General features: G+C 37.2%; 1 protein-coding gene across 6 annotated transcripts in view; it reads left to right on the top strand.

Annotated features, from left to right (window-relative positions):
• The window catches only part of KIF16B (kinesin family member 16B), a 166,652-nt gene that overhangs the window by 56,360 nt on the left and 86,658 nt on the right, over nucleotides 1-23,634 (top strand). For all 6 annotated transcript variants that reach the window (XM_080408507.1, XM_080408504.1, XM_080408503.1 and 3 more), the window contains exons 10-12: nucleotides 1,468-1,643; nucleotides 3,564-3,629; nucleotides 6,427-6,486. In XM_080408507.1, the coding sequence (XP_080264633.1) occupies nucleotides 1,468-1,643; nucleotides 3,564-3,629; nucleotides 6,427-6,486 (302 nt within the window). The remainder of the gene's footprint in view (nucleotides 1-1,467; nucleotides 1,644-3,563; nucleotides 3,630-6,426; nucleotides 6,487-23,634) is intronic.

The following is a 23,634-nucleotide window of genomic DNA, read 5'->3' as shown; positions in this document are numbered from 1 at the left end:
CTTTCTTCTTGATGTTTTCTTTCAGTTACATGGTTAAGTCATTTGTTTAGTGTTTTTAGGGTTTGGGTTTTTTTTGTTTGTTTGTTTGTTTTTGGTTTTTTTTTGACAGAAAGATTGGGAAGAGAAGTTTTAGACACACTGAACTTTCAGTGCCTACACTAATAATTACAGTGCTCAGCTCTTTTTCAACTACTTCCTCATCTATTAATGATGCTTCTGCTAGGTAGAGCCCTGATGGTTGATCTTTTCTCCAATAGTAACTCCACTAGTAATGTGGCCGAATTGCCTAACAGAGCCTGACAAGCTGTCTGGATATGTTTGGCCTGCCTTTTCTGTAACTAAACACCAAAAAAGCAGGAAGATCATCTCAAACTGTAGGAAAGGTTCTTAAAAATACCTCCAATTCTGATTTGTCATATTTCTATAACATATTGTAACAGCCCTCCAGAAAGAGAATAATTGAGTAGTGTAGAAGAGGCAGTAGATAAAGTAGGGAAGTGGTAGCGTGAGCTAGGGGAAGTATAGTCTGTTGCCAAGTGCATCTCCCCTAATTCAGGGAGTCTCTACCACAAAAAGAATGTTTATTACTGTTGAGAGAATGAGGAAGACCAGAATATTTTGGTTGCTTGATTATTTTTTCATGTATTTTCATTGTCTGGTTCTCTGGGTCTCTTGTTTGATTTGATTATTAACATTTCTGGTCCCTCATCATTTCTACATGGTGTTTTCATCTGTGTTTTTATCATCTGTTTAGATTATCTTTTTAATTGGGAACATCTTGTATAGTGTTAGGAAAATTTAGTGAAGAATAGCATTAACACTTTTATTTAAACTCTGTTGGTTTTCCTGGTTAAGTTGCCCATAAAAATAATACTGGTTTCTCTTGATGCATCAGACAGTTAACAGTTCTGTAGGCCGCCAGATACCTGCAGCTCAGCAGAACAGCTAGGTTTGTAAATTACAGAAGCTCTTCTCGTTTTTGTTTTCATGTCTGCTTTTTGTTTGAATGCTGTTTAATTTCCCTTCAAAACATGGACTGAACCTACTGTGTTTCTACCTGAAATTATTTTTCTATTCAGTGATTACATTGACACTTACAAAATGCTCACCATTTTTCTTACTGTTGTAAAAAAATTGCAAGAAAACCTATGAAGTATTCATATAGGATGTTTACGCTTACCAGAGAAATGTAAGTGGATTGGCAGCAATATCTTTTTACAGTGCTTGATTGTTAGACCTGATTATTCTAATTCACTCTTCTAATACTGTGTTTACTAAGCAAAATTACAGTGACATGAAAGCAGTGGAGCTAGGTGAAGAATTGGAACAAACTGTAGCCATACTGGTTAATCATGTATTTCTGTCTCTTCATCCACATTGAGTTTATCTGACTTCAAAAATACAAACTAACTTTATTAAATGAAACATGTGGTGCTGGATAAACTATTTCTGATTTCATCTCCTTAGCTATTTCACCTGCTGATGTCAATTATGGAGAAACTTTAAGTACACTTCGCTATGCAAATAGAGCCAAAAACATCATCAACAAGCCTACCATTAATGAAGATCCTAACGTCAAACTGATCCGTGAGCTGAGAGCTGAAATAGCCCGTTTAAAAGCCCTGCTTGCTCAAGGGAATCAGGTTAGCTTTACTTGAAATTTATGTGTAATTTTCCTTGAGTTGTAACATCTATTTCTAGAATGTAATGAGATAATTATCTTTCATTATATTGATTTGAGTAAACAAGCTCTATGAGGCTATGAATGAATATTATTTTCCTGATTGAATCAGTTTCCATATGGCCAGTAGATTACCTCTTAACATAAGGGCAGAAAAATTGTCATCCCAAAGCTTTTAGTTTTCTCTTAATATAATCAGAGCCTGATTGCAGTGTGCTGTGGAATAGGTTGTCACCACAGCATAAGGAGACTGAGCAGTAACATTTCCTGCATCTAGCCTGATGGACTGAAGAGCTACTTTTATCTAGTATCTTAAAAGAAGTAGAAGGTATGAAGTATTGATGTGTAAATAAATGTGTAAATAAAAAGATGTAGGAGTATGGATTAGTTTGAACAATACATTTTACTTGTGTTTGACTGCACAGTACATTAGAAAGCATGTAACGTGCTAAATATGTAGAAGTATTTTCAGTGGTGGCGTAAGAAAATGCATCATGCTATACTTCCCTTTTGCATGATCCTCTTTGTTCTTTTTCCTTCTGTCAGTATTAGCCACTATAAACTGCACAGCTCAGTTAGCCTTAATTTCTCATCTGTTTCCAGGATGGTGAAAACAAGCTAACAATAAGGAATATGCAATTGGTTCAGGCCAGTCGTCTCTTCTAAATAATGTCGCTCGGGACTGCTAGATGTCATACTTGAACAATTACCATTTGAAAGTATTTGAAATGATACTTCAGATTTATTTCTAGAACTCTCTAATTTTATTTTAGATGGGCTGTGCAATGTCAAATGTCAGTTCAGCATAGACTTTGTTTTAATAGAAGGCTAGCACTTCAGCTAGATTTTGTGCTGTAAAACATTTGCTGGAAAAGGTAATGGGACCACAGCTGGAAGCAGTAATAAGTATTGTAGATGACTGAAGTGGAGAGCTCTGCTTTGTCGCAAACAATTAGAAACTCTTTGTGGGGTTGCATTACTCTATTATACTTGTGTTTCTCCTGTATTCTTTGGAAGGGGGAAATTTAATTTATTTTCGAATATGTTTTGATTTAAAGTTAGCAAAGTAGATGAAACTTGGACCCCTTTGAAGATCTAATGCTTTAACCTAGTTCCAAGCTGTAAAACAGGGGTTATCACAAAATAAATCTGCTTCAGCCGTAGGGTGTGATAGATGGCTGTGTGGGAGACAATAGAGGGCTTACTTAACTTAATGGAATTTGTGATGGTTGGTAAAACAGCAGGTGGTGTTATGTATGCACAGTAGAATATAAATCTCTGTATAATTTCTTTTGTGGTTTTCCTTTATATTCCTAGAATACTGTATTGCAAATGCTTCTGTAGATCAGTGAAGATACTGGTTATCAAAATATAGTGCTGGATTCAGTGTAGAAGGTCACATAACAATGAGTATTGCTTGCGTGTGTGTGTGTGTTGTGTAGTAGTTTTCCTTTTCTAAGGCCGGTTACCTTAATACGTATTTATTAAACAATATACATACGTGTAATAGTGAAATGGTTAAGTATTGATGCATAATAAATTTGCATGTTTCATGGAAATAAGATAGATGTATCAGGAATTACACATTGTAAACATGTCTCAAGTTTCAGTGTCTGAATGTGTGTGACCATGTATATACATAGTGAATGAAGATAGTACTGAAACCAATGATTTGTGTTTGAAATAGCTCCTTTTGACAAGATTTTGATTAGTCTGTTTACAGTATTTCAAGGTAAAATTGTGTATATTGGAGTTTAAAACACTTCATCCTAAATAATGAAAAAAGTTGAACTGCATTTCTTTCATTTGGTTCCACCAGAAATTTTAACTTTTTTCTTCCTTTTTTTTTTAACTTGATGATCCTTACATTTTACAATTTTAGATTGCCCTCTTGGATTCTCCAACAGCTTTAAGTATGGAAGAAAAGCTTCAGCAGAATGAAGCAAGGGTGAGTTATAATTTCATAAAACATTTTTTAAACAACAACAAAAAAAAAAACAACCCAAAGAAAAGGGGGAGGGCGTCTGGATGCAAGAGTGTTGATAATTTTCAGGATGTTTTTTTTGATACACAACTAGATTTTCTCCCACCAAACAGCATTGTCTCTTAGTACTTTTTTTAAAAAAAACCAATGTGTGAACTTGTAGTTTTGTTATCCTACTAATGTAAGGTAACATTATAACTAAGAACAAAGTGTATCTGATATTTATATAACAGTTCTATTTAATGAAAATATTTGTTCTCGGGCCAGCTTGCTTCAGTAAAAATGTATATTTGTAAATGGAATGGAGAGGGAAAAGCCACTAAATCAGAGTAATCAGTAACCAGTAATCACAGTAGCAAAGCATTCTGCAGTAAAAGATTTATGGGGAAAATGGTCAACTCTTTTCAAGTAATTAATAACTTGTGTTGTGGGCTAGGCTTTCAGAAAACTTCAGTCTTTAAATCTGATATGTACAAATATGTTCAGTACCTAATTAGCTGTCTTTTGGGGGGAGGGTCTCAATACTTTGTAGTGTGCCTCACAACAAGCTGTTTTAATAATCCAGCCCAGCGTAGAGGCTGGGAAAAATTCCCAAACAGTTATAGATATACTCACAGATTCCAAAAGCATATAGATACAATGGTACTCTCTCTAATTTGCAATCTTTCATTCTTTATTCTATCATTCTGTTTTAATTCTTTTCTATAGCCTGTTTGTAAAACTACTGCAAACTGTTTTTAAAAAAATGCTATTACTCAGACTTTGGAAGAGGAGAGAGAAAAGTATTTGGAATCATTCCGCTACGTGGCAGCAAATATTTAGTGCTGAATATTGTCAATAAGATGCCAATCAAATGTAGATATGATGCCTTGAAAAAATAAGGGCTTCTTACCTGTTTTAAATAATAAGGTTTATACTGGTACTGCTTAGACCTTTACAGAAGGTGAAAGAATGAATACATTGCTTTGAGAATCCTGTTTTGACCTAAGTAGTTGGTACAGTATGTGCTTCTCAGGATTCCTGTTGGTAATACCAAATTTTAAAACATGTTGAAATACTTTTCAATGAAATGATACCTTAACAATAAACTTCTTGACAAAAATGAAAGTAATATGTGTATTAGTATGAACTATAGCTGCAAAGTAGACTCCAGGCTTCTCCATCAGCCAGCTTTCTGCTAGGAATGCATTTTCCAACTCTGTAGTATATGGAGGAATCCTTACTGTGCTGTATTCTACAATTGTAGCAGGACCTACTTAACCATAGTATGAGCCTTCAGTTGCAAACTATTTTTTGTCATATTCATACTAGGTTTTGAAAAGTTTTTAGCTGAATCAGAGAGGAATGATAATATTGTTAGTTATGTGTAGTGTGCTTTTATTTTTGTGCACAAATGAAAAGCTTTTATCTAAGAGTAGCTGAGTAAAATAAACTGCTGACTCTATGCTAATTAGAGTGTTATTCATGCTCTGACAGTAATCACTGCTTGTCCTGCTCAGAAGTGTTGGCCCCTCTGCGTGGGGAGTATATCGAGCATATTTTATTATCTTTTGTCAGCCTCATTAAAAGGTTATGTGATTACTATTCATGATAATTACAATAGACATAATTACTGAAGAATTGTAGTAGATGCTGCAGTGGTAATAGCTTTTTTTATAATTGAATGAGTGCAATAATTAATTTGTTTATACAGATCTAAAGACTTTATCACCATATTTAAATTATCTAATATATGGTGGGTTTCTTTAATGAGTTGATTTGTCTTTATATAAGAACAATTTTTAAATTGTTTCTGAGGAATAAAAATTGTGCTGGTATGATGAACAGACTTACGATAGACCTTCATGTTTTTCTTTAATCTTTTCAATTTTTTTTTTCTTTTAACATTCCGACTAGCAGCAGCAGGAATGATAATGATGCATGGAAAAATGTGCTTGCTTTCTGTTATTGAAATCTTGAGATACAGGTGGAGATAGGAGAATTTTCTTTAGTTTGCATTGATTAATTTGCAGCTGATTTGCAAAGACAACTGGGAAGCTAGGCTGTACGTGGCAAATGTGGAGATGTTTGGAGGAACTGCATTGAAGACTTTCTTTTCTTTTTTTTTTGTTTACAGTGGGTTTATATCTAAAGTGATAAAAGCACATAGCTGGTTCCCCCCCCCCTCCCCCCAGCTTTTCTGCAGATGAAGTGAATTTAAATAGTACAATTTTGTGTGTAATGCCTTTGCAAGCAGCTTCTGACTTCTATGCTTGTTTCTACCAAGTGTGTGATTTCTAAGTTGTAGCAAACATTGTTCTGGTTCTCTCCTGAAGGCTGCCTGTCTGCTGCTTTCTCTCCATACTGTCCTCTGGGAGGGTATTTTAGCCTGAACATGCCTACCTGTGCCTTAGGAAAAGAGCTGTCGTCTTGTTACAGCTAAGGGATCAATGTGTGGCAGTAGACTTCATAGTACTGATGAAGCAGTTTATGGAATTATTCCATTTCCTTGAAAATGCCTGCCATTATTTGAAGTGGCTATCCCTGTCCTTCATTTGGTACATTTATAAATAAGAATTTTGTGATTTTCCTTTTTGGGAGAGAGATATTGTAGCTATGGCCACTTAATGTAGGAGCAATAGTCCTGTTCTAAATATTTAAGTATTAAACTTCACGAAGAATTGCACAGAGGTTTAGTACCTTTCTGAGAATGCATTATCAAGGACTTTAGAAGAGATGTGATTTTCCCCCCCCCCCACCCAATATTTGTTTTCTTTTATAGGTACAAGAGCTGACCAAGGAGTGGACAAACAAGTGGAATGAAACTCAAGATATTCTGAAAGTAAGGCAAATAAATAATTTTTCAGCTTGTCTTTTACACTAGCCTTAGCAATTTTCCTTCCAAAAAAAAAAAGTTCCTCTTCTACATCACCTTCTTTGTCTTCTTTTAATAACACAAAACTTTCTCAGGCTTGTTCTAGCTTATACTGGAGAATTAGTTTTTGAGGGTTTTTTAAGAGTAAATATTCAGGCACAGTGGTATTCTTGAATAAGATTTTTAAATAATATAAACAAAAGTTAACACAACCCTTTCCTTCACCTTAGTGACCTCAGTGCAAAACAGCTGATCTCCAACAAGTCTTTAAATTACTGAATATATGTGGTGGATTTTCTTTTGAGTTGCAAATGAAAAGAAGACCTGAGGCAGGGACAAGTGGATCCCTCATCCCCTTGGTAGTTGTGTTGTATCAGCAAGACCTGTGAATAATCACCTTTTATGTTATACTGGGTGTCTTGGTGCATGCAGTGCATAGTGGACACATATTTTTGCATCGGCCTTCACATTTATGTTTCAGCCAGAAATGGCTTGTAAACTTGAAAAGCAACTTTCAACGGGTTTTCTGCAGTTGAATCTCCTCCAGTAGGTCTTCGTCAAACCAAACAGATGCATCTGATCTAAGCATGCTCTGGAATCCCAAGCACAGGGATTTTTGCAGCTGGTTCATATAAGCTGGCCTGTGTTGCACTCTGACTCTGGACTGCTGAAGCAGTTAAATCCTCACAGTCCTCTCTTGCATTTTGTAGATTTAGTACATATCTAAAAGGGCAACTTGGCAATTTCCATACTCTCTGTTTTGCATGATGTAAAATTTTTACATTGCTGAGATTTTTGTGTTCTCTGCATGAATCTTTGCTTTCCTGCTGTCCAGTTGTACTGGTAAGATTTTATACTGGTATTTGGCTCACGATTAAGGTGATAGCCTGAGGTAATATTTTAATGGGACACTTCACAATTCCATACACGCATACAAGCACATGTGTGCATGTGCACAAACACACACACAAGAGTAATTCCCACAATTTTTTTTTCATAATGTAAACTAACATTTTTTTTTCAAATATTTTAAGTATTCTAATTTAACTATTATTTTTTATTAAATAAGAATTTTGAAAACAAAGGTTAAGCTTTCATGACTTGCTGTATATGCTGAGCATTAACTTGTTTGGAGTCAATCCAAGAAAGCATTTAGAAGTAATATTTTAATTCTCCTTATCACTGAAACTTGATTTTTGTAGTTGATTTTTGCTGTATATCACTTTCCGATTCCTTCAGATTTTTTGTAAGTTCACCACTGTGTCTTTTGTCTGACTTCCAAATAAGTTGAATGACTCCATGCTAAAAAATAAAAATAAAGCACAGATAGCATAGACAACAGAGCAGGGTGGGTAACTGCTTAGCAGATGGCATGACAGAATGGACCGTTTAATGTCTGTCTTGATAGTGAACTGGGAATTACCATTTGCATATTCTTCAGAGATGTTTTGGTCCAGTTTTATGTTACTTCTGTGTTATTTTGAAGCATCTATATGTATATAGAACTCCATTAATTTCCTCTTTACTCACATCTGGGTTAGGGAGTTCGTTGTTACATGAAGAATTTGTGAATTTTGGTCAATTGTGAAAGTGAACATGATGTAGCATATGAGAAATTTATAAAGCTTTATGTTGGAAATGCACTGATCTTGCACAGAAATTACAGAATTGTAGGAGGTGTTAACTGAACAAATTACATAAACAAGTGAAACCTGCATTTGTTAAATAGTTGAATATAAAGGATTTAAACTCAGACACTGTAATTCTGCTTTTGTGGTACTGAGCTTGTGTTAGTTTAATTCATACAGCTTCTGTATTTTGCACTTTTATATGCTGATATTTGAGTACATGAACATAGCTTATATTTCACTTTTGGGTTAAAGGCAGTTTATAAAACTTTCTTGGCCCCAAAAACCTGAGAATCTGCTAAAGATTTCTTGGTTGTTTTATTTTACACTATTTTACTGAAGCTATCCATATTTTTATTCACTCCCTGTTTAACGATTCCTGAAATAACTGTCAGCATATGAGTAGAAAAGGGCTTTTTTTTTTTTTTTTTTTAAGTTTGCCAGACTGAGTCACTGGAAAGCAGATTTTAAACTATAGAGCGCAGTGGAGTTTCTTGTAATGGACTTATACCTATAAGTTTGCTGGCTTTTTTGTTTTGTTACTGATGTACCTCCTTCTTGCACACAGAGACCGTACACATCTGTTTGTAAAACTACAGTGTCTCATCACCCCTTGAGAAATGAGACTGTCTTTGTATGTCTACCTCACTGCAGTCACAACTGCGGCTTCTTCCGTGCCATAATTCAGTAACTTTCAGGACATTGTTCATTAAGGTACTTAAACATAAGTGCAACGTGAAGTTCTAAAACCTACTTCCTCTTGCCTCCCCCTGGGCTTGCAGTCCTGAGATAGCTGCTGCCTTTCAGTTCCTGCTCTGCAGCAGGAGAATTAAAAACCTCTTGGTTTTCAGTCCCTAACACCTTTTGTTCCAAATCTTTTAGGCACTTGATTTGAGAATTCGTGTAAACAGCTACCTATTACCTATTCATATACACCTGCCAGATGCAAGTGCACTTGCTAGCAGCAGAATGGTATCTCCTACTTTATTATATGTAGTTATGCCTTTTCATACTCTGTTCTAAATATCAGAGTTCACGTGGTTTTGAATTGTTCTCACAGGCTGGTGGGAAAATCTGTTACTGTTTAAATCCAAAATAATTGAAAGGATTTTGCATAAGCCTTGTAGTATACAGGAAGCCAGATTCATAGGGCATACTGGTGTCTTCTACTAGATCAACAGATACTGCTGGAAAAAGTTACCCAACTTTTACTGAATACAGTGCTTTCATCAGGCCTGACAAAGAAGTGATGCTTACTGTTTTGCAGGGAAGATGTTCCTCAGACTTGTTCACCCTTGCCAGTTATTTTGAACCTTGTTTTGAATTAGACCAGCAACATCTAAATGCTACCTTGAAAATAATTCATAGAGAATGGAAAATACTGTTCAGCTAGAGAATACTGAGGAAGAGAGAATACCGTGTGAAGGCAGGTTTTTGATAGAAAGTATTTGGCAGCTTAAAATTCAGTTATTTCAGTAGGCACAGTGCCATGTGTGCAGTTGACATGTACATCCCAGTGTACTTCCTTATTTCTGCTTGTAGCTTTTATCCTCTTTGACACTTGTCTCTATGTAGTTCACCCGAAGTTACTGTTTTCCATCCGTCTGCATCATTAGACTATGTTGAACTATTCTATCTATAAATGTTATCAGTTCTGGATTTGGTACAGAGTCTGTATGGCTGAATGCCGTGATCAGCTGTGAACATCTTGTATAATCCTTCATATGTGCCATTGTCAGATTGGGCATCCTGGACTGGTGATGGTAGTACTGATAGCATGCTGTCTGTCGTGCATTTGGAAGGAGCCCTTTTGCAGAGTGACTGTCTGGGTTCCTCCGGAGTTGGAATTACTGTCAGCTCACACCAACATAAAGCTCAAATCCTCCTGTTTTCCTTATGCAAGGATTAGGACACTGCCTTAAATCGGGGTTTTAAATTGGTGCTGACTCTATATGAAGTATTGTTTAGTGCGTAGCACGGCAGCTTCTCAGTGGTGTTAATCTGCCTGAAGTGACAAGCATGGCTTCCAGTGGTGATGTTTGTTTACATCCTTGACCTTGCTATCGTACAACGTGACACTCTAACCTTACTAACCTGGTATTACAATCTGTCCTCTGTCCCTCTCTTTTATCAGATGGAGTAGATTTTAATGCTTAATAAACTTAATAAGTATGTGGAATGATGCTTCAGCATTAGGTAAAATACTGCATTGACAACCAAAGAAATAGTGTTTAATTTGAAGCCTATAGGCTTTGGGTTATTTCCTCCAATGCCACCAGCTGTCAAAAGAATTGCACTTTATAAAACAGCACTGCTTTACATGCTTCTCTATCTTCAGGTGTCTTGCAATCTCAGCACTTAACTGTAGCATTTTTGCTTTCATCTCACTAACTGAATCTTTCTATGGATTTTTTTTCCCTTCTGTTAATGTTCTTCTGTACACATCCCCCAAAAGAAGAGGAGGAGGGAAGAAAAACTATTTGCTCTTTTCCTTGGTTTAGTCCTTCTTATATTGTTCTGTTAAAGATCAATCCTGCGGTTTGTAATTTCTTTGGATACTTTCTAAGATGTTAGGGTAACCTATCCAACTTTCGATTTTTCTCTTTCTTTGAGGCTTTAATTGGTACAAAACTTCTTTTGATGTGTCTGCTATATTTGACCGCATGTGTTGTCATTCTTCTACAGATCTTTTTTCTTTTACTGGCATCTTATTTTTGTCATCTTTTGTGCATGTTCCAGTTTCTTTCTCTAACCTTTAGCAGCTTTTATATTAATCTTTGTGAAACGTGTACTCCTTTTTATAATTCTCTGCTGGTTTTTCTTCCAAACTTTCTTTTAGATTTCTTCTCCCCTTTACTGTTTGTGTAGTAATTGGTTTGACTTTTAGCATGCTCTTTTTTTTTTTTTTTTGTAGTTTGAAGTAGTTTTAGATTTACCTTTTTTGTTATCCTGTTGTTTGATTCTAATTGTGTCATTAGCTTTGTGTGGCAGAGCTCAACTGATGTCAGAGGATGCAAAGAGATCTGTCTTCACAGAGTCTATTAAAAGACAAGGTCTTTTTTTTTTGTATGTGTGTCTAATTCTCATGATCAATAGTTTAACTAGTAGCTGCTTCAGCTGGCTTTCTCCTGTTGGATTTAGTGACACAGGCTCCCTTTCATCAATAATACTAATTCTGTTGCAGCACTTTACTACATGTTGTGTAAATATGTTATTGAGCACTGTTTATTTGATCTTTTTCTTTTTTGTGCTCTTTGGTTGAGTACTGGTTAGTAGAACATTTTTATGCCTTAACAATGATTGTTCCTACCTGGGGAGGAAAACTGTATGTCTGACTTCAAGCATTAACATCTATCATTATTTTTTTAGATCATGCTTTTTTTTTTTTTTGGGGGGGGGGGGCGGGGAATGAAATATTCTTAACTATCCATTATGAATAAATACAGACTAATAACAAACAATTATTTTGGTAGAAGTACTCATCTAAACAGGGGAATTTTCTTTCTTTAGGAATCTCGGCTATACACAGCAAAGACACTAGGAGACATAAAGAACACCACAATTACTTTTAGAGGTGCTGATTAGGGTGGCAGAAGCTAATGGATTTTGATTTTAATCATTTCCTTTCCATGCTGGCTTGTATACCGTAGTGAACTCTGTCAAGAGCAGTTTGTGTTCTATATAAATGCTGCATTAGTCTACATTTATTTGTATTTCCAGATAATTTTTAAACCACAGTTGCTGAATGGTATTTAAACCCCACTGTCTCTGTTCTTTTGCCTGTAAGGCTGGGCATACATCACCATTTTGCTGTTCTATACCTTTTTGTTACTTCCTATTAACCTTGACTGCCTTGTCTCCTTTTCCTCTTCTCATTTGTGTTCTACCCCAGTACTGTGCCCTTCCATAAGCATTGGTTTTTTTCATTCCTTCATGTCTTTGTTTTAACAACCTCAGTTCCCAGGTGAAAAGTGCTCTCAACACCTACTTTCACATAAAATTCTTATGTCTACTAAATCCACTTTTTGATGGCTGTAGGGTAGAGAAGTTGTGCAAGCCCTTGGGCTCCTGAGGAACAAACTTTAGAACTTTTAAGAAGTACTTACTGCATCACTAGTAATGATGATAGTCCATTAACCGTAGCATGTGCTGCTTGTCCAAAAACCAGTACTTGTGACACTACCCCATTCAATGCCTTTAGTAACCCACAAAAACTTGAGGGTTTTGTGCCTATTCCATAGTAAGATTATTGGAATGTTAGGAACTTAATGTATAATGTAGTTGTCCTAGATCACTAAAGAATGGCTGGAGATTTTTTATAATTTATAAATATATAAATTACGTACAATTATCTAATGAACAGAAATATATCTTGATATTTGTAATTATTTATATCAATCTAATTGTTTTATGGTTGGGTAAATCGGGTATTTAAAATCTGCATGTTGTGAGGTTTTTACAAAAGACACCAATACAGGCTTTAATCCTGCTCTTAAAAAGTACATGTGACTTTAACACTTCTGGACACATGCCTTTAAAACGCAGGTTCTAAAATGGTTGTATTTACAGGTCAAGTGAAAAAAAAAGGGGGGGGCAGTTAAAGGAATGGTGTGCATTTATATACAAAACGATGGATGCATGATACTGTATTTAAACTGTTCATTTTCAGCTTTGGCATATGTGTTTATTTGTGTGTTTGGCAGGAATAACACTTGTTTCTAAGTTTTTTTTCACATTTCAGTAAGTGAATCATTTTTGTAAAATTGTTGCTAGTTAGACATGTTGGTGTTGCATTTTGGTTAGAATGTCTGTTGTTGGCTCTGAAGCATAGCTGTATACTTCTAACAGGAGATTTAAATCTGTACTTTCATTTGACAAATTTTATTTGTTATTTTATAACTTCTTCTATTTGTCATCTGTATTAGACAACACTCATTGCTGCTTCCAGTTTTTGTTTTCTTTCTACAAGCTATGTCTTCTGCCTGAATTTTTAAGAAAGGTTTAAAAATCACTGCAAAATTAAAATAGGATTGCATATCTATTGAGCTGGCAGAAAGAATTTAAGTCGGATGTTACTGCTGAATTTGTTTTGTTTTAGAAAAGTTGCTAGAATAAATAGAATAACAACTCTGTTCCTAGGGATTTTTGCTTTCTCAAGAATTGTTTGCCCTCCAATAATTATGAAATATATGTGCATTTATCAAACTGAATATGTATGGAAAAGAAAAATGCACCTTTGTGTTAAATAGCCTCTTATTAACATATTATGCTTAACGGGATTCCCTTCAGCTGGCTTTTAAGTGTTGTGCAGAAGACAAGATACTAAGAACATTTTAAAAGGGCTGATATGAATTGTTCTTTTTAATCTCCATCAGAAATCACACAGTAAATAGTAATAGCTTCTCTTTCTCTAGAAGCCTGTTTAAATGTGTTTTTGGTTTCTTGCACTAGATGTCACTGCAGATACAAAAATCAGGTTCTTCTGCATGCTTAATTCAGATTTAATTCTGATATTTTAAGGCAAACTGTTTTGCAATATCTAGACTTTCATTGCTGTTTGAATCTACTAAAGTTAGGTTTATTAGAATGCCAAAACATTGGTTTAGGAGCAAGTGCTGAAGAACCTAAGCAACTATTTTGCCAGAAATACTTCTGAACAACAGTTCACAGGTGGAATGCACTGAAAAGTGATTATGTACATTCAAAATTAATGCAAATATTTGACAGTACATTTTTCAACTCTTTTTTTCAAATGACTGTATATCTAGAATGCTTGACAAATTACTTTTAGCTAAAGCCTTTAAAATGTATTTGTTTTCTTAACTTTGTTGTAGCTCTGATGTTTTGGGGATATAAAAGAACAGCTTCTGGAAAAGGTAGTATATTTTATTTGACCAGGTAACATAGTTGAGAAAGCAAACAGGCTTTTGAACATACAGATCTTTCACCAGGCCACTTCTGCTATTTGCTTTCTCTTTTAATGAATCTTGCAGTTGAAAAGCCAGTGGCAATGATACACAGCTTCTATTTATAACTGTTTCTTTTAACATTTTTCTCTTCATTAATCACTTATGTAGATTTATAATTGAATTTCAGTGCATTAAAATTTAATGAGTTTATTGGGGTTTTTCCATCTTTTTTTGAGGGAATTGTCTGACAACAAGGGTATTTCTACTATTTTCAATCCTTGTACAGTATTTACTCACAATTCTTACCTCCTGAATAATGACAAGTAATATCTAGTTTAGCTGTCAGTTTTATTAGGTTTTGATTTCTTATACCTGGCCCTGTGCATTATTTATTTATTTCCCAAGTGTAGCAGTTACTGGCAGTGCTTGTAGTCCATAAAATCATCTCTTCTGGTCAGAAGATGTAGAATTGGGATAAATTGTCATTACTAAATGTCACACAGATTCCTTCCTCCAAAGCCTCTACAGGTGGGCTTTTTGTTCTTTGGGGATTGGTTCAGGACCAGGGACATGAAAACATAACACTTTATCTCCTCTTGCCCACCCCACCCCACCCCCCCATCTTTTTTTTTTTTTTTTTTTTGTCTTTAAGGTAAAATGAATGTAATTTTAATTTGGACACACTCATCCACACATGATTTGTTTTACCTTAAATAGATGTTGGTTTTTCATACTTTATTACAGATGCCATCATTTAATGATGATGATTCCCTGATATCGGCCCCTTGGCTTCAGTCTAGTGTGTATGCCCAGGTCAATGCAAACTGAGAAGAAAGAAAATACAGTGGAGAGACTTTTCTACAAAAGCAAACAAACAGAATTTTTTTTAAGGGGTTATATGGTTGTCTGAGATACAAACTCCTTTTCTTCAGGAGAGCAGCTCTCATTGTTCTTCACTCACCAATGACTCTTTTCACTGCTTTGTTCACTCTTAGCATTGGCTTGCTGTTGTCAGAGGAAGAAAAAATACTAAATTGGGAACTCGTGCTACTGATCTACTGTAGCTCTTTTCCCAATACAAACACGATTGAAAGGGTCCCATCCGCCTGGGGAAACCAGAGTGCAGCAGTCAAAGGTAGATTTCAAAATGAATAGTTGTCTGATTTCAAACCTGTATGCCACCTGTGTTCATCTTATTAAGAAATCTCCTTTCTCTCTTGTGGCCTCTTCAGCTGCTTGTGATGCAGTGGACTGACCACTTCTAACTTGCAGTTTCTGCTAGAAAGTTGTGATCAAGAGGTGCCTAATACTATTGATTGTTTTTTATTTCAGTTTTAAACTGTTTCCACTTCAAACCATGTGGACCATCAGAGAAACATGGTTAGGGGCTGCAGTTTCTGAGCTTACCAACCACAGATTATGGCAGGGTTGAATTGTTCGGTTGATCCAGACTGCACATTCCAAAAGAGGCCCTTCGGTTTCTGGGAATAGCCATACTCCCAACTATTTTGCTGCTGTCCTCCTTACAACTGGGGGCCTGCATTTGCAGATTATCCAGGCCATGCTTAGCTTTAATCCATCCCTAGGGTTTGTAGGTGGTTTTCAAACGAGAGGGAGTCAGACAGAGTGAGCTGCTTTTGAAATCCTTTCTACAGCTCAGATGCCACTTGTTCAACAATTCCTCCTGGGCGTTTGGTCTGCTTTTCTATTAATTTTCTTGTGGCAGGAAGGGGAGCTAAATTGAAAGCAGTAGAAGCTCCTGATTTAGCCTGTAGAAAAAAGAAGAAATATATCCTGAAAGCTGTTTCTTCTAAAGGATCAGCAAAGTAGTAGCAAGAAGGAGAAAAGACAGAATGTGAAATTCTCATTGGACTTTGTTATGGGAGAGTAAAGAAGCATTCCAACATCAACACTTTAGATCAAAATTTATCTTGAGTCCCTCACAAAGGAACTGTTTCTAATGGCAATATGTATTGGATATGGAATAATAAACCCGTTCTATTCAGCTGATGTTTTTAGCAGTATATTTAGGGGTTTATTACTGTGTGATTCTGGTAGTTTTGAGTATATGGTACTGTTGTGCACCTGACTTAATGTCTTAATTGTCAACTGAGCATAGCCTTGATTCATACAGCCATACTATGGTAGAAGTGCTGCTGGAGTGATGTGCTTGTTCTTTGTTCTTTCCAGCTACAGAGATGATATTTTTTAATGCAGTCCACTAAGAGATGTCTTAACCACAGATGACAGCACAAATCTGCTGCTGTTGCAATCGGGTTGTATTCCTGAGCAAAGGAAAGGGCAGGTCCAGTTTCTGAGTGCCATGTGTCTCTTCAGGTTCATTCACTCTGTACTTTAGTAGCTGGGCTGTGAGGGACGAGAACGTGCTGGCAACCAAGCCTATGCATCTTCCTCTGCAGAAGACTTTGTTGTGTTGCTAGTCCTGAAGTCTGTTGTTTTGTTCCTTAGTAGTTGTTGCTTGCTGGTATGCATAGTCCTCTTCAATTTCTTTCAATAGCCAAGGGTTACATGTTGACTTTGAGGAAAGGGATAATAGATTTAAAGTAATCTGTTGCTTTAGATTAATCTCTACAGATGTAGAGATGAATTTCTAGGTAAATAATAAACAAAACAGAACTGTAGATAAGTGAAACGCTTCTTAATTTTCCCATCCCCCAAGAAACACGCACAAAAATGGAATAGCTTTTAAAATGAATAAATTTATTAGCTATGAGACTAGGGGTTTTTTTTCTCTACAATTCCATGACTCATTCATCATGCAGCTTTAGCAACAAATGAGGTAGGAGTCCTGTAGATAATAGTCTAGTTCACTGCGTTCTCTTGATTCATTCCCAGAGTACAGTCTATGGAATGAATTATTCACAGGTCCTGTAGAAAATATATGATCATGTAATTAAAGACTGTATTGTAATGCATATGGGAGAAGAGGATGAATTAAGAGAGCCTATTTCTTTCTCTTCCAGCCAGGCCCTTTCCTCCTTTTAGATACCAGCATGAAGAATACCAAAGGCAGATTTGCTGTCCCTTAGCTGGAAGGTATAGTACCTCCTGCTAGGAAGGATCATTGATGGCAAGAAAAGTCTTGTTCTCTGCCCTGAATGTCAGCATTGCAATAGGTAGACTTATTTTTCCTTTGAGACTAATGTATAGTGTGGTCACAGATTGGAAGCTGTGGAGAGGTGAAGCCTGGCCCACTTGAGGCATAGCAAAATGCTCTGTGCCCCTTGTTTTTTGAAATAGAAGAATCGTTTTCCTTTAAACCCAAGCTAGTGGGGGCAGAAGCCAGCCTGCAGCAGATGCTCCAGCATGGAAAATGGCAGCTTCAGTGGTTAAAGTTATATAATCTATTGGAAAATAGGATTTTACAGGCTAGTGTCCAGGAAGCTTGAGCAGTCAGGCAGGCACCTCTACTTACAATTAGCCGAATCCTGCAGTTCTATTCGGGGATTTTTTTTTTTTTTTCAGATGTTGATAGTAGTTCTGTCTGTACAAGATCTACAGTGTCAAGGAGCAAGCATTTCAACTTACTAAGTTTGTCCTTGTAATTCCAGGAATGAAGGCCAGATTTCTTGAAAAAATAATTACCATCTGCCAAGTGTTCTGACAGAAATCCTTGCAGTACCTTAAGTATAGTGGTGCTTTGGGGTGCCACTACAGTAATAGGATTTCTGTGTATTAATAGACAGCTGCGTCTTAGCAGTGAGCACATGGCAATCAGTTCTGAGGGGGAAAGAGAAACAATGAAAAATGGAAAAGGTAAGCTGACCTTATGAGACTTAAGAACTGGTCCTGTAATTCCTTTTTTCTTTAAAGAAATAGCATCATTAATTTTCCATCATTTTAGCTTTACTATCTTAGCAGTTGTTTATTTAAGCAGTTTGCATTCTGTATCTGCCTTTTTAATTGTCATTCATTTCGGAGAGCTGTTGATGCTTGTGTGGGCTGCTGCTGGAGCACCTGCACTTTCACAGTAAGCTGTTCACAACAAACCTACAGTTTTCTAATCCTGGTTGTTGCAGACTCTTTAATGGCCTTTCTTGATTGATGAAGGTGGTCTAATGCTCTAGGAGACAGGGAAAAATCTGGTTAGTAAGTTTCTTCTCAGTTGTGGTTTTCTTTGTGGCTTTGGATAGTAGAAGATTCCTCCTGTAGGAAGACTAAAGTGTTTTAATTGTACTAAACTTTTTGTTTTTAACTGTAGTGAAACTGACTCTAGCAGCCAGCAGGGTGGTATTATATCTTTGTCCCATTGACCAGAAGGAGAAGACATAGTAGGAATTTATGCCTTACCTAACACATGCACGAGGGAATCAATATCCCTTTTCATAATTGATGATTATGTAAATAAATAATTTATTGCTTATCAAGGAAGAGCATATTTTTAATTTTCAAAAGCATTTTATTGAAGTCCTAGGATAATACAAAACATACCTCTGGCATATCCACAGATTATAAAGCATACATCTCCTCACTGATGGTCTGTTCCATATTTATTTCCTCCTCTTTTCCCCTTGCTTTCCCCCTTACTTCTGCGGTAGATGATTCAAAATTTGTTATTCCTGAACCCCATACCTGTGTCAAGCTGGACATAGTAAAACATAGAGAGAAATTTGATAATGCACATGCAGCTTTATAGAATACAAAAAAAGCTAGTTTAATGTACACCTGCTAAGAAGAGGACCAACTTCCCTGAATATAATATGGAAGAAGACAGCTTTTTCTAGTTAATGTGTAGGCTGTCACTTTAATGGGAATCTCAAATATTTCAAAGTTGTTTTCTTGGAACAGATTATTTTTTTTTTAACCCTGGAATTGTCTTGTCAATCACAATTAGACACAATCGAATTTCTTTCAGCTGCTTCTCAGTGTTTTGTCTTGGCTAATCTTTATGTGATATGTATTTTGTAAGGGAGCCAGCCTGCAGAGCAAGAAGGATGTCCATGTAACCAGTTCCCATCCAAAACATAACAAGCTGAATACTCAGCTCTACTTCTCCCTTTATCTAACTAAGGAATAAATTACTACTAGTAAGCCCAAATGAGATGTCACAATTTTTTGAAACCTTTTTTGTCCTCTCCTGCCTCTTGTTCCTCTCATCCATTCAGCAAATGTTTTATCATGCTTTGCAGTGGAAGTTCCTTGTTTTTCTTTTTAGTTGTTGTGTAATACTACGCGCAGAGTCATCTTTTTACATTCTAAACCATTGTATCAATAACTTTCCTAAGGATGGCATTTCTGATGTTTCCTGGTGTACATCTCCAGTATTTCCTAATATTGGCAGGATGAGTATGTATATGCTAATTGTCTGGAAAACTGTTGAGGAAATGTCTGTCTGTCTTCTGGGAGGCAATGCAGCATTCAAAAGTAAGGAGTGGGTCTGTTCTATCCCTTCAGCACATAGTCTGGATAGTTTAATCTGTCGATGCAAACATAAAAAGTTCTTTGAACATATCTGTGTTGTTTCCACATCATTGTTCTACACGGTTGTAGGTTTTTCCAGTTGGTCCATAGCGAGAGTGCTTTATTTTGCAGAATATTTTTTTCTGGTTGCTGTGGTCTGACCCTGGCTGCATGCCAGGTGCTCACCAGAGCCACTCTTATCACTCTCTTCCTCAACTGGACAGGGGAGAGAAAGTAATAGTGAAAAGCTCATGAGTTGAGATCAGGACAGAGAGATCACTAGGCAATTACGGTTACAGGCAAAACAGACTCGACTTGGGGAAATTAGTTCAATTTATTACCATTCAAATCAAAAAAACACCTTCTCCCACCCCTCACTTCTTCCTGGGCTTAACTTAATTCCTGATTTCTGTACGTCCTCCCCCCAGGCAGCGCAGGGCACTGGGAATGGGGGTTGAGGCCAGTTCATCACATGTTGTCTCTGCTGCTCCTTCCTCCTCACACTCTTCCCTGGCTCCAGCACGGGGTCCCTCCCACAGGAGACAGTTGTCCATGAACTTCTCCAACGGGACTCCTTCCACAGGCTGCAGTTGTTCATAAACTGCCCCAGCGTGGGTCCCTCCCGTGGGGTACAGCCCCTCAGGCACAGCCGGCCCCAGCTGGGGTCCCCAGCCCAGCCCCCTCTCTCCGTGGGGCCACAGGCGCTGCCCGGAGCTGCTCCAGCACAGGCTGACCATGGGTCACAGCCCCCTGCGGGCACCCACCTGCCCAGGCATGGAGCCCTCACCGGGCTGTGGGGGGGGATCTGCTCCCCCGTGGGCTCCATGGGCTGGGGGCACAGCCTGTCCCGCCGTGGGCTTCACCATGGGCTGCTGGGGAACCTCTGCTCTGGCACTGGGAGTTCTTCCTGCCCCCTTCTGCACTGGCCTTGGCATCTGCAGAGTTGTTGTCACATAGTCTCACTCTTCTGCTGGCGCAGATTATTTTTTCTTTTTTTTCTCTTCTTAATATACTCAGAGAGGTGCTACCACCCTTGCTGCTGGGCTCAGCCTTGCCCAGCGGCAGGTCCCCCTCAGGGCTGGCTGGCGTTGCTTCCACTGGACATGGGGGGAGCTGCTCGCAGCCTCGCACAGAAGCCACCCCTGCAGCCCCCCGCTACCAAAACCTGGCCATGCAAACCCAGTACGCTGGTACACATATATTTTCCCCTCTGAGTATGAGGATGTTATTGAGACAGATAATACAGAGAATACTGAGCCCTGACAATCTAATGTAACTTAATATCCTTCTGTTTTCAGTCTTGCCAGAAGGAAATAAAATAATCTTGTCAGCAGTGATTGACTCGTCCAATAGAGTCTTGTTAAAGAGAGTGCAGGTTCAGTTTTATTAGTTGGAGGGTAATGTGCTAGCATTTCAGGTTATCCCTATATTGGGTGCTGAAACACCAGCTGGCACTTGAAGGTATTTTAGGTGCCTAATTCCCATTTGTTTTCATTTGGATTTGGCTGTTTGAATACCTTAAAAATGCAGGGTTTAGACAGAATGCTGTGGGGTAGTTATCTTTTTCCTTTTCCCCATCACAACTTCTGTGTGAAAGAAGTCTCATAGTTTTGTAGGAACTTTTTCAGCAAAAGATTTGTGATTTCAGGCAGTTTCTGACCCAAGTAATAGTTCATCCATGAATATCACTGTTTCTGTGTCGGGAGTTTTTTACCCTTAGGTAATCCAGAAGACATAATTAAGACCAACTAATCCACAACAGACCAGTTAAGGACTTACTTTTCGAAATGTCAACTTCTGTAGAGCTTTTTGTTAAATATTTACATTTAATTTCTTTGTAATTCTGATTTGCAGCATCTGGACAAACTGGCGCTGAAGGATTTGTTTTGAATGTGTTTCATTAAATTTTTGGATTTTCTGTACCTCACATTTCTGTTAAAAAGTATCTTCCTGCATGGGCACTTCTCCAAATCTTTGATTGTCAAAGGTTGGAAGTTTATTTTTGTTTCCAACTTTTTTTCATTTCCCCTTGTGTTCTTATTTTGTGGCTGTGTTCACACAGTGTAAGGAAACAAACTTGGAGATGGGTTACATTTCAAAACATGAAGAACAATGTTCCAACTCACAATATTTTGTAGCAGTCCAAAGATGCTCAGACCTTAATTACCTGAAGAAGCTGTCTGATGCCATAAGGAGCAAAATTAGTTTTATTACTTGCCCTTAGAAGCTTTTTACCGTGCTCCTTCATTTCCATTCCTGGGCTCAGGCTACTGTAGCAGACTTCTGATTTCAACTGGATAGCGGCATGGTCAGCACAAGGGTTTGACAAGGTGATGGTAGGCCAAGAAGGGTGCTGACGTGACTCAAGAAAATACCATATTTGAATCTTCAGAAAAGCAATGACTGGTTTCCTGTTGTTGTGGTATTTTTTTTTTTCCCCGTTGAATGTGGGGATACTTGTTTTGAAGAATTATTTCTGGTCAAGGGAAAAAATTCAAAATCTCATACCCTAGTCGTCATGGGAAGCTTACTTGCTCTAAGGAACAAGATAAGCTATCCAAGAACCTTCTTTTCTTTTAAATCAGGATACAGAATTATGGATTATGTTTACATGAAGGAATGACATGTCTTTAGCTGAGTATGTGTTTGTTTTTTTTTTTTTTTTTTTTTTTTTCCCTCTGGCATCCACCTGTCATTTGTGCTTCTGCAGCTTCTGTGGTGACAACTTTTTAATGGGAACTTCAAGAAAACCAGCTTTTGGAATATTGATATGGCAACTGCGTTGCAGTGTTCATTTATTTACCGATTACATGTTGCAGGGATGCTCTGAGTTTAGGGGAAAACAACAAATCCTATATTTGGGCGGACAGACTATCACATAACCAAGAATTATCTGTGTTAAAGAAGAGGAGCATATAGTTTTGGTTTTCTGGTGTTCATTTGAGTTAATTGGCCCCTATAGGAAAGCACAGATCCATTTGTCTTTTTGGTTACATACATCAAATAACTAAATGTTTGCAAAGAAAGCTTTTTCCATTGAGAAATCCAACTGATAATGTGGGAAATAAAAAGTGTCACTTTTGAGCAGCAGAAATGTAGATGTTTTAATTGCCCAGCTGAATTACAGTAATCCACCTCACCATTTACCTCTCTTAACACAATGCTTTGTTGCATGATCACATTGTGATATCTTGTTATTTCTTCCTCTTGTTTCAGCTGTTGTTTCAGTCAGTGGAGAGGTGGCTGCAAAATTCAACACAGAGTTCCGAGATGTGAGATGTGGAGGGGAGGAGGCTGTGGTCTGATGGACCTTGACTGGTGTCAGAGTTAGGGTCATATACAGGGAGCATAGCAGAAAGGCAAAGGAGGATTTTAAGGTTAAAGGTTCCTTTAACCCAGGGAAACTGTGTCTTCCTGTATCCCTTTAACCCCAGGGAAATCTGAGAGGGTTTCTTCCTGAGGAATTTTCTTTGGGCCATTTTCCTTTAAAGTTGCCAGTCTCTTAAGACATAAATTGATTAGCTCAATTTAAGACACTCATTAAGGCACTTAATTGAAATATGCCTGGGAGAGAATTTGGTTATATTTGGTTTTATGTTTAAATCTCTGTAGTTTTGTCCAAGTATAAGCTGCTTTAGATAAGGAATCTAAAACTTTTCTCTGTTTTTAAAATAACTTATTTAAATATTTAATACCATAGATTGCTTTTGCTAAAGCAATATTGAAGCTTGTTCTGAACTCAACAAGTAGTGTTCAGAGGTCTTAAGTTTTTGTTTACTAGTGACCTTTTTGGTCTTAATCCACCTGTCAACTGGTTTTCATTAAGAAAGGACATTGCAGAAGTTACATTCAAGCTGACTTCAATGTCACATAGTCATGGTTGGTGACACTTTTAAAAGATATTTTTAATGTGTTCCTGGTAGTTTATGTTAATGATGTATTTAAATGAATATTTCAAATACTTAGCCTGCTTTTTATTGAAATCGTTAATATGACCCATTATGAGGTCTTATTTAACTTCTGAAAATACTCAACTTTGTGTTTATGCTGCCTCAGTGGCTTTAGGATTGAAAGAGTGGTTTTGCCCTCCATCTGTTGTAGTTGGTGATATTTACTTGCCAGTCATTTTAAGTCATTGTACTCCATGTCAGCACATT

Source organism: Falco punctatus (assembly GCF_963210335.1).
Source record: "Falco punctatus genome assembly, chromosome: 12".
NCBI classification, from domain to species: domain Eukaryota; kingdom Metazoa; phylum Chordata; class Aves; order Falconiformes; family Falconidae; genus Falco; species Falco punctatus.
Note: the sequence above shows the minus strand (reverse complement) of the source record. Positions and strands in the feature narration are given on the sequence as shown.